At 39.5% G+C, this 18,127-nt stretch overlaps 1 protein-coding gene across 2 annotated transcripts in view; it reads left to right on the top strand.

The window, feature by feature from the left end:
* The window catches only part of fgd (faciogenital dysplasia), a 51,826-nt gene extending 48,568 nt beyond the window's left edge, over window positions 1–3,258 (top strand). For both annotated transcript variants that reach the window (XM_084916662.1, XM_084916661.1), the window contains exons 18-19: window positions 463–603; window positions 1,691–3,258. In XM_084916662.1, coding sequence (XP_084772788.1) covers window positions 463–603; window positions 1,691–1,936 — 387 coding nt within the window. In that variant the 3' untranslated portion in view covers window positions 1,937–3,258. The remainder of the gene's footprint in view (window positions 1–462; window positions 604–1,690) is intronic.
* The last annotated feature ends 14,869 nt before the right edge of the window (window positions 3,259–18,127 follow it).

Below are 18,127 nucleotides of genomic sequence, written 5' to 3'. Positions count from 1 at the left end.
CCGCTGTCCATCTGTGGATAGATGTACAGTCGGATGGAGTATTTGCACCTTAAAGCTGACAGGACATTAACCACTTATAGCGATGACGAAACTGTGAAACAGTATTGTGATTCAGGTTCATTCCCTCTCGTGTCTCTGTTGAAGGATCCCAGTGGGGAATCATCTGTAGTGAGATTAGTCACCACATGAGGGAGCTGTAGGCTGTACAAAGGTTAGACAAGGGGCAGCAGAAGCTTTAACACCTGTCCCTGTACAAATCTCACTGTGTCCTACATTGCTGTTACATAAGGATGAACAGTAGAAGAACTGCACTGTCATTCCTCATCAGATTAAGTGTCCAAAATATAATAAATACGTCTTTTACACGTGTTTTTTAAAGCGCATCTTTTTCTGTTTAGTTCAATAATTAGCTCAGTAGTAAAATGAGGAAGTCCTTGATCATTGGTCTCGTGTGTGTTTCAGAGACAGGTTTCTCTAACGGCAGAGAACTGCCTGCTGTGTGGCCACCTCCAAGTACAGGAGAAAGGGAAGAGCTGGATGAAGATGTGGGTTGCTGTGACCAAGGCTGAGCCACTGGTGCTGTACTTACAAAGCAGCGGACAGGTAGGAGTTGGATACATTCAACATGCTTTGAATCATAAAAAAATATTTGATTAACTTTTCTTTTTCCCCTCATTAGAAATAATTTTGCACATTTCTCATAGATAGGCATTGTATAAATAGAGGACAGTAAATTGCAAAAGTTCATCTACATGGATGCATAACCTGAGTGCTTTAGTCACGTCCTATATATCTGCTAATCCTCCTGCTACGCCCATCTGGCTATATATCCTGTCTCCTTCCTCGGATTGGAGCTGGACATCTGCAGAGTGTAGCACCAGGATATATCACTGACTGTGTGCAAGTCAAATCTGTCCAATCCTGCATGTGCCAGGCTGTCCCTGTCACTGTCTGTGCTGTGTAGATTTGGGCCAGGGGATTTGGTTATCCTGAATCTGACCTCAGGTATAACTGCTGTCAGATGTGCAAGTGGGTGTTAGTTGGCGCTGAGCAGATGAAGTCTCTCAGCTCTCGGAGTTGCTGCAGTTCCTTGAAATCTTGGCTGTGGGTGGAGCAATAAATCTCCTTATAACATCCCAATGAGATGTGTAAAACAAGTGGTGTACATGAATCCTTTGAAAAAAATTACCCAAGCGTTCTATCTCTGTACACATCATCCATGTCCATATATTTATATATTGTTTAAAAATAATTAACTGAGAGAATTCAGTTCAGATGTTAATTTTTTTTTTTTAAAGTTTAAGGATTTGCTGTAAAATGTTATTTTTTTGTCATTCATAATGGCAGAGAAGGAGTCAGCCTGTTAAAGCCTTCCAGGGTTTCATTTCCAAGACTAATATCCCAATCTGACCGCAGAAAGCGGCCATTCCAAAGATTAGGATTAATAGGAGTTGGATGAGCATTTCCTGATTATACAGAAAGAAAAAGGGGGAAGGGAGAGAGGAGGGCTGGGTTTACTGTACATGCCTGTTGGAAAATTTTGCAGCTGAAGAGACAAGCTGTCATTTTCATTATTTCTAGTATGGTTCACTTACCTCAAAGGAAGGCTTACCCAAGAGAAACCAACTTTGAAGTACAATTTTTCTCTGACTGACATGTTTTATATTCATTTTTTACTATTTTTTTGCAGGACTCAAAGGGGTCGCGGCCAGTACCTCTCCCTGGGTTTGAGGTGAGCCCAGCACCTTCTGCAGCTGCTGAGAAAACAGAGGTCAAACACATAATCCGGCTCAGCAACACTCAGCAAACTTTGCTCTTAAGTGCCCAAGACGAAGAACTTCAGGCCAAGTGGGTGGACTTCCTCTCCAAAGCTGCCCGTGGAGAAGCTTCCGCTGAGGCATCGACGAGCCTGACTGAACACAGGAAGAGCCAGTAGTGGACACGTTGGAGACACAGGACTCCCCAACCCTCCTCCCTCCCTCTCCTGTGTATAGAGCACACATTACTTGAAATCACTTTACCTTGGCACTTTTTTATTTTTCCTTATTTTTTTTTTCTTTATAAAGACCACTGAGTCCTTTGCCACTTCAAACTTATCTTTCTTACCACACAGCTACTTTTTTTCCCTCTCTCCATCCTTATGTATTTCCCAAACACGCACCCACACACAAGTAAGGACTATCCTACCAAGCAACCAATGCCACTGGTTAGTACATTTTATTTCTCAGTGTTTTTAACAGCTTTGAAGAACCTTGATTTGTAATATAGCTGAAAAAAAAACGTTTTTTTTAAAGATGAAGTTCCTTGTATATCATTCAATAGTGTTGTGAAGCATTAACATTTATACCTCTGTCTTTCCATTTGTGCGGACGTGTGTGTGTGTGTGTATGTATGTATGCGTGTCTTTGAGCGTGAGTCCCTTCCGGTGTTTATTAAGTATTGAATGTTAGTGTAAGGACCCATGTCACCTCTCTATTGTCTCCAGCAGTGGTGGGTTATTGGGTATTGTACAATATGTATACTATAGTGTGATGTAAGGAAAAAAAAGAAAAAAATAGACATTTTAACTTAAAAGGCACAGAAATGTGTACATTTGTGGCTGGCCACCTGATGCTCTCACTGTCTTACAGACCCTTTCGTCTCTTATGCATTGGTAAAATTCCCTCTCCGTCATTATCGTGGGACTCTGTGACCTCTAATCTCAGCCTGAGTGACCACATTTCACTTCTCTTATCTTCGTGACTCGTCTAGATGAAAGAGTAGTTACAGGGCTTCAGTTCTGACACTGTGCTGCAGCTTCAGTGTCTCAATAACTCCACTTGTACATGTACTAAATAAATCCTTTATGTGTAGGTCTCTCTTTCTCAACACTGCAACCATTTGCCTGCTTCTCTCCCTTTTTGGTGATGTGATGAAAACCAAGTACTGTACTGTAAAACTGTTTCTTCTGCCTTGTCCCCCGTACCCCGCTCCTATCAGCACCAGCCTTTAAGCAAAAGTAGCAAAAAAAAAAAAAAAAAAAAAAAAAAAAGCAACATCGGATCTCTTTCTGCATGTAAACTCACTCATATTTATGTACCTTGCTATGAAATCTTGCCCTTGCCCCTCTTTTTATGCTCCAGAATTTGTTCTTGTAGTACTGTAAGTAAGCAGAGTCAGCATTGAGTGTTTTAAAAACATGGTTTGTGCACAGTGGAAAAGCATCATCAATAAACAGACGTGGTTAATTCAGTACCACACTGTCCAGTAAGATATTAATGTCCTGAGTATTGTGTTGTTTCTTTTTTAAAAAGGGGGGAGAAAAAAACATATATGAAAAACATATGTTTACAAATGTTACCAATAACACACGAATATCACACAAAATACTGCTAGCACATACACTTTCTGGCCACTTTATTATGTACTCTGTTTAAGTGGTTGTTAACACAAATGTCTATCAGCCAATTACATGTGAGCAACTCAATGCACTAATGTAAGTAGAAATGGTCTAGATAATCTGCTGAAGTTCAATCTGGTTTAATCTGATTTTGAACGTGGTGTGATTGCTGGTCCCAGATGGGCTGGTCAATGTAGGAACTGCTGATCTCTTGGGATCTTTGTTTTTCTACAAAACTGTCTCTAAGGTTTACAGAGAATGGTCCAAAACAAAAGAGACAATATCTAGTCAGCTGCAGTTCTCTGAGGAAAAAAGCCCTCGTGATGCTAGAAGTCAAAAGAAAATGTCCAGACAGAAGCTGAAAGGAAACCAATAGTAACTCAGATAACCACTTGTTACAACCAAGATATACAGAAGAGCATCTCTGAAGGCGCAACACCTTGAACCTTTGGCTGCTTGGGCTACAGCGGCAGAGGACCAGACTGGGTGCCACTCCTCTCAGATAAGTAATAAGAAAGAGAAACTAAGGCTACAGTTTGCATGGTGTCACCAAAATTGGAAAGTAAAAGACTGTAACCACTTCTAGTATGATGAGTCGTGATTACGACTGCAACATTTGGACGGTAAGGGTCAGAATTTGGTGTAAAAAAACATGAAAGCATGAATCTATCCCGTCTTTTTTCAAAGATGCTGCTAGTGATGGTGTAATGGAGTGGAAGTTCTTTTCTTGCTACACTTTGGGCCCCTTAGTACAAATTTGGCATTATTTAAACACCACAGCCTACTTCTCCATGTCCATTCCTTTATAACCACAGCGTATTCATCTTGTGATAACTGCTTCCAACAAGATCTCAAAATAATCTCAAACTGTCAGTGAGTTCACTTTATTTAACTAGCCTCCAGAGCCACCATGTAAGTCCTGTAGGGTACCTCTGGGATGTGGTGGGACAGGAGATTTACATCATAGATGTGGATCAACTGTGTGATGCTATCATGTCAATATGGCCCAAGATCTCAGAGCAATGTTTTTAGCACCTTGATGAAAGACTTTAGGATTTCTAGTGGCAAAGAGAGCTCCAACCAAGTACTGGCAAGATGTACTTGGTTAAGTGTCCACTGACTGTATTTAAGTTACTGATGAGAAGATACTGTATAATGATGCTGCACGTACTACACGTCTATATAGAAGCTGAAGTTGCTATAATGTGGTTTTAACTATAGAAGTACAGACATGTTAGCTGCAGCTTTATGCTACATAAGCACATAGCTTTCACGTAGCTTTCATTTATTTATTTATTTTTACAGTCAAACAAGTACTATTCTTCTTATTAACTTCACATCCATACTGTTACTACATTTAACCCTTACAGTCTTACAGTTCTGACATTTCATCGAAATGTCAAATGCTATAGGATTTATCTGGAACACAGATTAAACATATAGATTGAATATCTCAATAATCCATGACCGGATTACTGAGCTATTCAAACTATGATTTGACTGGTTTTCTTTTTCTGGTTTAGAAGCAAAGAACAGATTAGCTTTTTGTGTGTGTGAATGCATTTTTGCTTTTGAATTAGAAACGCATCGAAGATCATGCCAGGATACCCAAAGCACTTTACTTTCCTAATGAAACATTCAAAGTTAATGTTTCAGGCTTTTCAACCTCCCCCTTTACTTTTTTCATGCTTTATTGTGATTGCTTTGAATTTCCTTGTTGGCACAGAGTTATTGTGAGTGTTTCCATTTGGATTCAGATTGTTAAACAAGACACATCTCTGTCATTTGGTGGAACAAAAGCCTCTATCCACATGAATTCAAGTACACCACATAAAAACCCCAGTTTGCCTGCTGTGTGCAGTAATATACTCAGTTGTCAGCATGATAACAGCACTTAAATTCTCTTTACTGTAGCATCTTCTCACTTTGGAAAGCTATCCGAGTACCTTAGAGTCATCTTATTACTTTTGTTTCAAATTGATAGAAAAAAAAAATAAAAGATCCACAGACAAGTAGACTACACTTTTTTGCCCACAAGTGCCGCCTGCTTGTATCAGTTGGCAAGTTTAGTAGCCAGAACTACCTTAATCTTTCAAAAGGATCTGAAAACATTCCTCAGATGTCTGGTATCGTGTTCTATTGCATCCCAAAGGAGCAACGTTTGATTGAGATCTGGTGAACATCGAGGCCATTTGAGTCCAGTGAACTCATTGTCATGTTCACGAATCAGCTTTGTGACGATTTGAGCTGGCGCATTATACTGCTGCAAGATCTGAAGATGGATACACTGTGGTAATTATGGGATGAACATGGTCTGCAACAAAACCCAGGTAGTCTGTGGCATTTAAATAATCCTCATTTGGCACTAAAGGGCCCAAAGTGTGCCAAGAACATATTCCCACCCACAGCCTGAACTGATGCTACAAAGCCAGATGGACCTATGGTTTAATGTTGTTTATACCAAATTCTGACAGCAGAAATTAAAAATCATCAGACTCATCAGATCAGGCAATATTTTCCCAGTCTACTATTGTCTAATTTTCCTGTTCTTTGCTGCATTCAGAGATGACCTTCTGCACACCTTGGTTGTAATGAATGGTTATCTGGGTTACTGCTGCCTTCCAATCATCCTCTTCTGAACTCTAGCATCAACAAGACAATCAGAGAACTCTGTAAACTCTTCAGATGGTTGTGTGGGATTACCCACACAGATCTGCGGTCTCTCAATACTCAGATCGGCCTGTTTTGCATTCAGGTTCACTTCATTTAGAGCAGAAACAACAACATGAGTGACCTTGAAGAGACATAAGCTGCACACATTTGTGCATGTGGCACAAATGACTCAGATATATTATTTCAAATAATACCATGTACCTTTTCCTACTTCAGACAGGTGAGCTGTCACAGTCAAAGTTACATTTTACAAGCTCAAGTCATTTCTTTGATCTTTTATTGCTCCACCACAGCTGTTGGGAATTTTTTTTAACTGTTTCCAAATTCTGATCCCTTTAATTTTATGTCATGTCTGAGTTTTTAATAGCAGGTATTTTTTGTCATTTGCAGCTGTGAGATTATTGTGTCTGGTTATGTCCTTGTAACTATGCATAAGGTGTGCCCTCTCTAATAATTATAGTAATAACAAAAATATAACCTAGAAGCAAAAGATAAAACAATTTATTTTGCTGCAAGTTGGTGTAGATCAGTTAAATGTGTACAGAGTGATCATTGTTTGAGTATCAGCACACAGATTATTGTCATTTATCTGGTTTAATGGTGACTTCGCTCTTAATAAGAAGTATGCAGGGAGTTAGAACTTTTCAGCATCTGCAAGTTATACTTTTTCTGTTTGTTTATGTCTGCCTCAAAAGTGCAAAGAGCAGAACAAAATCAAAGGGATATGGGAAAATCTAACTTTCTGAAAGAGCGGGGTGCTTCGACTGCATGTGATTTCAACTCTCAGATGTGTGTGTGTGTGTGTGTGTGTGTGTGTGTGTGTGTGTGTGTGTGTGTGTGTGTGTGTGTGTGTGTGTGTGTGTGTGTGTGTGTAAAAGAAGGCGTGGAACGAGCGTAGAAAAGCTGTTGCAGCTGCCTTTGGTGCATTTTTCTACATCTTGATTTCATTCAGTTTTAACCTCCCTCCCCCCTCTTTTTTGTCTCTATTTTGAAGCCACCACACTAGTTCCAGCGGTTCTTATAAGGATAAATTTATTGATGTGCGCATTCACAAAAAACTGTGAGAGGACAGGTATTGATATGAGGGTATGAACCATAACTTCTTTATTTAGCAAGTCAACACTAGGTGTCAAAATGATTAATTTGAAGGCTGGCTTCTCTGTAGAGCCGTGAGCTGTGGTGCAAAGATAGAGAGCAAAATGCTGACTGCTCCTTCTGTCATAGTTTTACATGCTGTACATCTAGAACAGACCGGAGCAGGGTGGGTACTGAGTGTGCTGCAGGACGGAGACCATGCTGAGATAAGCTCTCATCATCCCTCCAGAGGCCTCTCTCCTGCTCTGTGTGTTGTTTTTCTTTCCAGCTAAACTTTTTTTTCTTTGAAACCCTATTTTAACTGCTCTTTTCTCAGCTATACAATGTGAGGTTATGGCTGATTACAGCCTAAGTTTGATTCAATTTGTTTGTGGATGACAAACCACCCTAATTGACAATTGGCTTTTTTTTCTCTGTTTCCTTCTCGCACTTCTTTATCTGCGTTGGCCAGAAACAGCTGACTCTACCAAGGTTGTAGTGGAACTTTAACATGTCGAATTGACCTCTAACAGAAGCCCCAAGGCTTCTCTTAATGGCTCTATTCATCAAGGGCACAGACCTCTTTGAATGAACACAAAAGACAAGGTTGGTTGATCGGAGCCATTGTTGCTGTATAAAAGTATAAAAACGAAATGTAATAGTTGAGAGCAAATAGAATCTGAACATTTCAAAGAGAGACTTTTTTTCAAGGTTTCAGGTTGTGACCACAGATTTTTGAGGTTTGTTCCTCTTCCATCACAGCTGAAGAGAATGAATTTAATGGGAAAGCTGTTATACGCCACTGGAGCGTAAGCCTCTTACCAGCTGTTTGTGTGAGTGTGCATGAGCATGTGTGTGAACATGCATCTGCGTGGCCCAGAAACATTTGCGTGTTGCACCATCAAACCTCTGAATGCACATTCCTTCTGAACCAGCTATTTGGGGAAAGAACAAAAACAACAAATTAACACCTGCTTTTCACATAGAAATGATGACGTTTCTCAATTCTCTTTACTTCTCTTTTCTTTTTTCTCCTCTTCTCTTTTTAGCATAGGTGGCAGCATCGTCAAATGTGGTTGATCAGCATGTGTTTCCAACACTTTAGTCCAAAATCTATGAGAATGATTCTTATTTTTCATAATTTAATTAGTTTTGTTTTGTATTTGGAGCCTGTGTGAAGAGCAGATGACCATATGTGTCACATTGGGAAACATCTTGTTAAAATGTGATTTGTTAGCAAACAGCTCTAAAAGTAGAGTACAAATATATAAAGTATGTAAGAACGTTATCGGCGTTATCATCCACCTGATGTCTGTTTGTGCAGTACTCACTCTCGTTTCACTTTGTGATTTAAATACTACATTTTGTTCATTATCCACTTTCTAACTGTGTTTGTCTGCCATCTGAGCTTGTAGTGTATAGTAGGTTTTCAGGGCTTTTGAGCTGAAGCATTTGCCTGCTGCAAGCAAAAATAACACAGTGAGTTGTGAGAGTGAATGAAAAAAAAGTGAAGTTGCAGACAGTGCATCTCAATAATAAGCACAAACTTGCTAAGCCAGCAACAGATTCAGGTGTTGATGCTCAGTAGGTCCATAACTCCAAGCAACCCCTTCAACTCTACATAGAGAAATTGTTTCCATATTGTTATTTGATTTATTGCTACTGTAAATATAGCAGTTGCAGCCATAGTTTCAGCCAATGACAGACAATGCATCACTTGCTGTACTGCCGGACTTTAGTTTGGCATGCTAAACTAGCGACTGTACTGTGGTAACATCTTTGGATTTCACAAATATGTAGGCGCATCTGTTGGTGTCATATTCAAACTTTACAGTAATATGGGGGGGGGGGGGGGGGGGGGGGGGGTGAAGAGAGCCAAATTTCTCTCTGTCTTCGATTTCTATTTTCCACTCAAATCATTCTGTATTCTATTTTGATTGTATCTTGATAAGGTTAGGGTAAGATTGAGCCTTGACACACCCATGTTTTGCAACATGCTGCACTGTACCATCCATCGCTCTCTGCAGTGCCACCCACGTACAATGCAAATACTGAAACTTTCTTCTATCTGAAGTAAAGGAAGTAGACAGCTCTCAGTTCCCATAAAGGAAGTGGTTGCGACTGTTGCAAGAAACTTTATGTGCACTTTTGCTTTACTCCAGTTTCGTTGCTTGTGTCCATATTTTGGTCTTTCTTTAATAAAGTCACTTGATGCATGCTGGACATTTTTTTTAACAACCAGCCAGACAAATAATCTTCTGGAAGTTTGATGTTGTTAAAGTAGAATCTCATAACCATTAGTCTTGACCTGAGCACAACACACCCTGGCATCCTCTCTGAATTAAAAATCCAGGTGTCCTGAGGAAATGACCGGCTTTTAATCAACGAAACTGAAATGACGCAAGGTTCGTAATAAGGATTGAAGAGACCTTTATAATAGTAAAAGTACATCACCTAACATCTTTCTTTGTGTTATTCACACCCTGAGTGGAGGTGGGTGATAAAAGGAATCTGTTCAGATTTAAAGGCACTGGAGAGGGTTAGTCATCCTACTATTATATTTTAATTAGAAGCCATTAAATGGATTTGATGATGATAATTTGAGTTCTATTCAAGTGAATAACCAGAATAGCCTCAGAGTGACTGCATGATCTATATCGTTCCATTATAAGGCACCATAACTCATAGTACTGTTCAAAAGACTTGAGACACTCTTAGTTTCTTTATATTTTGCTTCCAAGGAGAAAAAGGTGTTTCGTCTAATAGTTCTCCAGGTTTTTTCAAGGTCCTTCAGAGTTTTTCTTTGGACAGGTGCTACTTTTTCACTCATTTATTGTTGTTTTTTGTTGGTTTGTTTGTTAAACCACTTAACACTGACCTGAATCAGTGTTGAATCTACACACAATAAATCATTTAGCAAAGAGCAGATCATAAATTCTATCTTTAGGCAATTTACAAAATTGCAGTTTTTGAAATTGTATTTTTACACTAAGAAAGTGATTCCCAAAGAGCTGTCAGCTGAAATCCTGGCATATCTCAGTATGCTGTGCTGGGCCTGGGCCCAGGACCTGAGAGACACATCTGGCCCTTAATTTTATCCATTTACTGTTCACCAAAGATTCAACAGAAACGGTCTCAGTAGAAGGGCGGCTGTCAAGAAGCCATTTTTAAGCAAAGGAAACAGGGAGAAAAGGCTAAGATGTGCCAAACTACATAAGAACTGCCCCGACAATCCATGGCAACAGGTCTGATGGAGTGATGAATCCAAGTTTGAAATTTGTACATACAATATGAATGGATGAGGTCAGGACAGAGGTAGAACAGTGAGTGTCACAGCCATCTGTAAAACAGCCAGTGGTGCTGTGGATCTAGTCAAAATTGATGCAATTATGAAGAAAAAAAAGTCATGAGATTTTCATCCACCATGCAATACAATTTGGAAAGCATCTGATTGGCAGCTACTTTATTTTTTAGCATGACAATGATCTCAGATACACTCCAGAGCAGTAAAAAACAAAATTCGGCAGAAAAAACACAGAATGGAAATGCTATCAGTCAGGGGTTGGCCTCTCCAGAGTCCACACCTCAATATTATTGAACTAGTGAGGGAAGTTCTGTGTAACTAGTGTCATTTTGACAAAGCACAGAAAGAAGATGCCAGGAGAACTATTCCCAAAGATGACTGAAAGAAATTATATAATTCAGGCCATGTTGAAGAATAAAAGTGATAAGTGCCATTGACTTTCCAAGTTGTTAGAGTAGCACAATACCTGTTTTTGGCTTGTATTATATGTTGTATATTCTTTTCTTTCAGTAAGAACTTTTTATATTGTCGTTTCTTTGGTGTCTGAGAAACACAGCGTGGATGTGTATCCCTTGCAGTACGCTGTGCACGTCTGAAGAAAGAAAGAAATGTTTGATCAACTCAATTTCCTCCAAAAGTGTCATTCTTCTTACCTGCCACCCATTTCCCATCTCCCTTTCTTTCCATTTTTCCCTCTGTCTTTCATCGAGTGTACAGAACTTTCAGTAAGAACTTTCCTATTAGGAAGGGTGGCTCAAGACTTGTGCACAGTATTGTATTGTACACTGTTTGTATATTCATTAATAAGCAAACTTGATATCTAATTTATTCCCCCAGGTTTTGCAGTTTTAAAAAAAATCTGGCTGCAACACGTAAATGTGTGTTGCCTTGAATACACACTATACCGCAGCCTAAATGAGCACATTTAATGAAGGGTCCAAGCCATCTGACCTGGCCAATAGACCTGAATATCCTATTTATACATTTCCCAGAACATGTCATTGTGAAGTGACATGAAGCTTAATAGCATCTAAATATCACTAAAAGAAATAAAGAAGTATTTAAAAAAAGGCAGCAATTATTTCAGGATGGATCATTTTGAGAACGGGTCAAGTGAGATGCTGCTAAACAAAATACCTACATGTCCTACAAGTACATGTCCTCAGATATAACAGTGTATTGTACTGTGTTTATTTAAAATAAATAAAAATGTTATTTCAGAATCTCTTCCAGGAAATACTTTAGCAATTATCAACCTGAAGAGGACATTCAGTATGAAGGTCTTTTTGCAAAAGCTGTGTATCTACTGTGAATCCTCAATGCCCAGGTTGGCAATCTGTGTGGACATCATGTACTATTATAACAGGTTTGCTGAGGCCATGTTGCTAAAATGCCTCCAGTAATAATGTGTAGCGATCGTGATTTGCCCCGTGAATGGAAGAAGATGAACATTCACTGAACCAAATTTAAGATAAGAAGTAAATAAATTTCCCAGTGGAGCCATCAGGCCATAGACTGCCTCGTATCAAATGCTTTTCTCCGTTATCAAACTGAGTGCCCTGTCTGCTCGGTTTCTGTTTTGTTCCTTCTTCGCGAAACAAAAAGTGATGCATCTGCACACTTCACCTCACTTACAGATGTCCATTTTTCACGCTCTTTTAAAGTACTTTATCGTTTTTCTTTCTCTGATGTTTTTCTGGTCAGTACATGCATTCCTGTCACCTTCACTGCACTTTCTAATCATTGATCTGGTGTCTTCAGCGCTGTTGGGCTACCCTGCTGTTTGCTCCTTGTCGATGGCTCAGTGGGAATCAGCCCAGGCTGCACCAGTCTTATTAACACTGTTTGGCACACATGGATGTCCAAGTACTTCAAGAATTTGCAGGGAAAGTGACAAAACACGTAACCTGCTGATAAAATGTAGTTCATGCTTTCTTCTTCTCTACTTAGGTCTCATTTAGGTCTCCCCTTCTTTGATGAAAGGGGTTTGGGAGGGTTTGGATTTTCAGGTTCGGTAACACTAGAGCTATAGGAAGATGTGCAGTTTAAAATTAAAGTTTATCCTCTTTAGTTTCTGAAGTTTTACATAAAAAATGATCTAATCTTTAACAGATTAGGTTAGACAAGGTGTCCAGGTCATGTGGCTCCAAAACCAGGCCAAATCTACCACTCCACCACCACACTGGATTTTCTCCAAACTGCCATGTTCTTATAGAGAGAAGAGGCTTTTTTTCTGGCAACCCTTCCAAACAAACCATACTTTTTCAGTCTTTTCTAATTTTACTTTCATCAACTTTAACAATTAAGGTGCTACCGAGGCTTGTAGAGTCTAAGATGTAGCTCTTGGGGGTTTTTTCTGGGGGGGGGGGGGTTTGTTTGTTTGTTATTTTATGAGTATTGCATGGTGTGATTTAACAATAATTTTGCTGGGATGTCCACTCCTGCGAAAATGCGGCATTGTTTTAACACACAGCTGAATGCTCAACGCCAGCAAACTGGCAAGACTTCTGCTTTTAGCGAGTTTGTCACACATTTCCCTAAGATTAATCAATCAATTGTGCTACTTACCCTGTGGACTCCTCTGGAAGGAGGAAGGGTGTTTTTCCACATTGTTTCTGCATCTTTTGGCCTATTTTTTTGTGAAATCAGTAATGACATGGTGTAATACATCATGTGTTCTTGTTCATCATCATGTATTTACCTATTTTTAGGACATGTGAAGGACAGAATTATGTTTATTATGTCCCTATATGTATAAGCTTACAATTGAAAGATAAATATAATGAATGTATGAATCTAATAAGAAATGTGAGTGTAACTGTAAATGTCACGTCCTTCTTGTCTAAATATGAAACTGTTTTCAGATCACATACACAGACTGTACGACAAACTACATTAAAAAACATAACATTCAAGGCAATAAAGGCAATAAAAATCCATGTGGCCACGTTGTGGTTCTGCAAAAATATATCTGGAGTACACATATAAATATTCAATGTCTGCTGAAATTCTTTCAGTTTGCTTGCCTCGTCTCTATTTGGGGAAAACTTACAGTAAATATTTATGCTTCTCTTGTATGACTTATATGTCTCTGATATTCTGTCTACTCATGAAAGTGGGTCCTGTTCGTATTTTTCTCCTGTGGAAATATACAACAGAAATTCAATAAATCCACTGTGTTGCATGAGAGAAGCTGGAAAGTGGACACTTTGAGTAAATCACAGTATGACTCACAGCTTATAAATCTGTAATACTTGCAGAGGTAAATTCTTACAATTTTTTCCCCTTTTTTTCATGTGGGTTGTTATTCCATGAACATAAGCATTCTGTTTCACAGTTGCTCAAATTTCACAGGAAATTACACTTTTTGATTTTATTCTTTGTTGTTTTCCTCCACTGCCTCCCAGTTGGTTTCCATCTGTGGTCGGCATCACACTTCAACTCATCCTTGCCGGCTCTTAAATCTCATCTGGTAGAGTCTGGGCAGCAACAGTAAGGAACTACAAGTTATTCTGTTTAAGAAATGACACCAGCTATATTGCACTGATGTGTCATAAGTGAATCACTGAGGAAAAAATGTGTTTTTGTGTGCAGAAATGTGTTTTGCAAATAATTTCTAATTAGGGGAAATTGTTTAAGCTTTTGCCAGCAGTGTGATTCACTCAATAAATGGGTTTAGATCACAGTACTGGGTTCAAATAATAAAATTTTGTGTTTTATCTACTCAGAAACAATAATAGTTCATGTTTTAGGAATTTCTAGTGATTAAAAACATGGATTGCTCTACAACTGTATAAACTGATATGCATTAAAAAACAAATCTGTTTTGATTGTCATTCAGTGCTGGTTTCCAAAGTCTGCTGTAAATATTGTGGACTTGTACAATCACCATTGGATATGGCAGAGTGCGCAGTGCAAGCATAAGGTTTTAAAGAAGTCAACACCCCTACTATAATAACAATCCCTGAATTTTGTCTCTCAAATCTAGCACAGAAATATTGTCGTTTCTTTGGTGTCTGAGAAACACAGCGTGGACGTGTATCCCTTGCAGTACGCTGTGCACGTCTGAAGAAAGAAAGAAATGCTTGATCAACTCAATTTCCTCCAAAAGTGTCATTCTTCTTACCTGCCACCCATTTCCCATCTCCTTTTCTTTCCATTTTTCCCTCTGTCTTTCATCGAGTGTACAGAGGTGCAGATTTATGGTGTTCCCCAGTCAGTGATGGCGTCGGTCCAGCCAGGAAAAGTGATTTGTTAAGAGATTACAGACACAGACGACAGCGAGAGCAGCATTAATGATGTTATGGACAGACTATTGGTGTGTGTGTGTGCGAGAGAGAGAGCGAGAGAGAGATGTCCTTTTAGAAGTAGTCGCTACTTAGTTTGATAAGGATAGTCAGCCATATAGCTTTAACAGCAGGGTAGAAAAAAAGTTCATCTTTAACGTGACTCTGACATTAATATTAGATGGCCTCTAAACAAGTTCTTCCTTCTCTTTAGAAACCTTGTGTTGCAGTCCTCCAAAACAGATCTTGTTTTGCTGTTTTTGTATAATGACTCATGCTTTTAGAGGGCTTGATTTGCATATCAGACATCTCAAACAAAGCCATTCATCCTCTGTGTAGATGAAGCCTTACTTATATCTTGGGCATTCACAGGTAGCCAAGCAACTCACATTAGTGCCTCACTGGGTGCATTTTGTAGGAACTAACCAAGGACACACAGAGAGGTCACCTTTGGTCTCCTCTGCCCAGACCTCCTGGTTGGCCTGGTTTGAGGAGCAGCGTTGATGGGGCCGCTGGCAGTGGGAGATGATGCCCCTCCTGTTATACTTAATTACCTCCAATGATGAAGTGGTTACCCCCTAGCAGAGTCACTGTGTCAGGGACAGGGCAGACACATCGAGCTGACCACTCTCGCCTGCCTCATCTTTATCTATCACTCTTCTATTTTTTGCTGTTCTCTAGCACTTTTTTGCACCCAACTCTTTCTTTTAAATATCTTTGCTCCACTTCTTTACACAGACAGCAATGATGACACTTGGCATCATTAGCTTTATTCTTTTTAATGCAGAAAAGGAGGCATTATTGACTGTTCCAAGCTTCATTAGCAGGTCTCCTGCTGGGTTATTGGATTTCGCAGAGTACAGAAAACACAAGCCTGTGTGGAGAAAAAAGCCGAAGGCCCTGAGTGTCCAAATTGTACCAACTAAGAGCACATAGGAACAATTTACTGTTGCTGTAGCAAATGTTTCAGATCAGTTTCTCAAAATGCTCTCATTTGCTGTGTTGTTGTCACCTCCTATGTCCTCAATCACCATTGAATATAAAATATAAGTGTTTCAGCTATAGACGCTCCATGGTTTTCATTTTGCAAAGCTTCTGTTACTGGAGGTAGCTCAGATGGTAGAGCGGGTCAACTACAAGTCAGAAGGTTGGCAGACTGATCCATGGTTCGTCCTGTCTGTGTCTATATATCCTTGGGTAAGACGCAGAGCTTGAAGTTAACCCAGCTATATCCACTGGAGTGAATCAAGAGCTAGATAAAAGTTCTTAGACATAAATAATGCATTTTTTTATTGCAGTGTAGTAGAAAGTCCTTTGAGTACTCAAATTGAGTACAAAGGTGCTATATAAGTGCCAGTCTGCTTTGCCATACATTTGATTATTTTATTGTCCAGCGGTGGATGCTTGTATTAAACAAGAACAAAGTTTTAAGTAATCTCACTCTTCAGACAACACTAAAAAATGAGTGTCAGATTGATTTTTCTGCATTTGGCTCTGTATGATGTCAGTGAGAGCAAATATCCTTGATTCAGTCATCTCAGGCACGCAGTCCTGCCAGTGAGCACCAACCGCCACACCACCAGCTGTTCGGCCCTTCTGTTTGCGAGAGGCTGCCAATCAGAAGGAAGTTGAGAAAGTTAAATGGAGGGAGAGGGCTTAGATGACAGTCCAGGGTCAGTACGTGAATCATAACATGCTCGTAGAGTCTGAATATAAAACACGAAGCTGAAAATAAGCTTAATTAGTCCCTGTTAAAGTGGAAGTACACATTCAGACGTTCTCGTTCCATCAGCTATCTACTTATTGAAATTCAGTACTCACAAACAAACACTGTAACCATCTGTGACATTTTGGGGCTGAACTCCACTCATGTGTAAAGAATTATTTAAAACTTAAAAGAGAAAGTAGTTGTCGTTGTTTTTTTGGTGGAGGCTTCTTGTGCAGATAGCAATGAAGGATGTAAAGGCACACACAAAAAAAGAAAAGCAAAAATAACCCCAGAAGAACTGCACTTTTTAAAAAATTCTTTCTGGCAAGAAATTCTTTACCTGAAAATCGGTAGATAACGACCGGTTCTTCTGAATCTTGGCCTCTCTACATGGTAAGTTTTTCAGCAATTGCAGCATTACCCATGAATGATGCAGCAATCTGCTGTCTGAACAAAGACTTTCAATGCGTCTGAGGAGATGTGCTCAAGTAAACAACTACGTTCCAATACAGCAAAACAGTCTGATGCATGATCAGAGTTCTGAATGATAGTACACCGAGAGAAAACAGTTCTGCTTTTTCAAATGTCAATTCAAAGTGAAACTCTGAGCCTCTATAGGGTGTTTATAGAGTTAAATACAGGATGTGGGTCAGCTTTGTGTGTGTGTGTGTGTGTGTGTGTGTGTGTGTGTGTGTGTGTGTGTGTGTGTGTGTGTGTGTGTGTGTGTGGTTCCACCATATCCCAAAGGTGCTGTATTGGATTGAGATCTGGTGACTTTAAGCCATTTGAGTACAGTGAACTGTGAGTACAGTGAAGCAGCCAGCAGATGTTTATGCTGTTGACATAAAGGAATGTACATGGTCAGCAACAATACTCGGATATGTTGTTGTGTTTAACTAATGCTCAATTTTAGCTCAATTTTCAACCAAGGACCCAAAATGTACCAAGAAAATAACACCCACACCTTGGCACGAGGGTATGATGGATCCATGCTTTCATGTGGTTTATGCCGAATTCTGACCCTAATATCCAAATGTTGCAGCAGAAATCAACAGTCATCAGCCTAGCCAACATCTTTCCAGTCCTTCTATTGTCCAATTTTGGTGAGCCTGTGCAAACTAGCTTCTGTTTCCTGTTCTTAGCTCATGGGTGTGGCACCAAGTGCATCTTCTGCTGCTGTAGCTCATAAGGGATTATTTGAGTTATTGTTGCCTTTCTATTAGCAGTCTGGCCCTGGTCCTCTGAGCTCTGGCATCAATGAGGTGCCTATTCCTAAATGTACTGAGTTGCTGCGATATGCATTTAGGTATTTACTAAACAGCAGTTAAACAGATGTGCCTAATAAAGTGGCCAAGAAGTGTATACCTGGACACAGAGGTTATTGTTTACAGTGTGAACTGTTTAAAGGAAGCTGCGAGTAGAACAGAGAAGTCAAACATGTTGAATGACTCGAATGTTTGATAACCACAAACTCAACAAAAATGTGACACAGCATAAAAAAGGAAAAGAAAGCGGGGGGAAACCTTCATTTGTAAAATCTGAAGTCGAATGACGTTAAGAAAAATGTGTGTGGTTAGTTACAGAGAAACTGGATATTTTTTAATTTACGTGGAATGTGATGTCATATGATGTAAACAAAGAAAAACCTAATTCACTGGCTCAGTTGGGAGGTGGGATCTCCTTCTTTAACACAATTATACTTT

Source organism: Perissodus microlepis, chromosome 20 (assembly GCF_051167445.1).
Source record: "Perissodus microlepis isolate ML-2025 ecotype Zambia chromosome 20, ASM5116744v1, whole genome shotgun sequence".
Taxonomy (NCBI): Eukaryota; Metazoa; Chordata; class Actinopteri; order Cichliformes; family Cichlidae; genus Perissodus; species Perissodus microlepis.
This window is presented reverse-complemented; position numbering and strand designations above follow the sequence as displayed.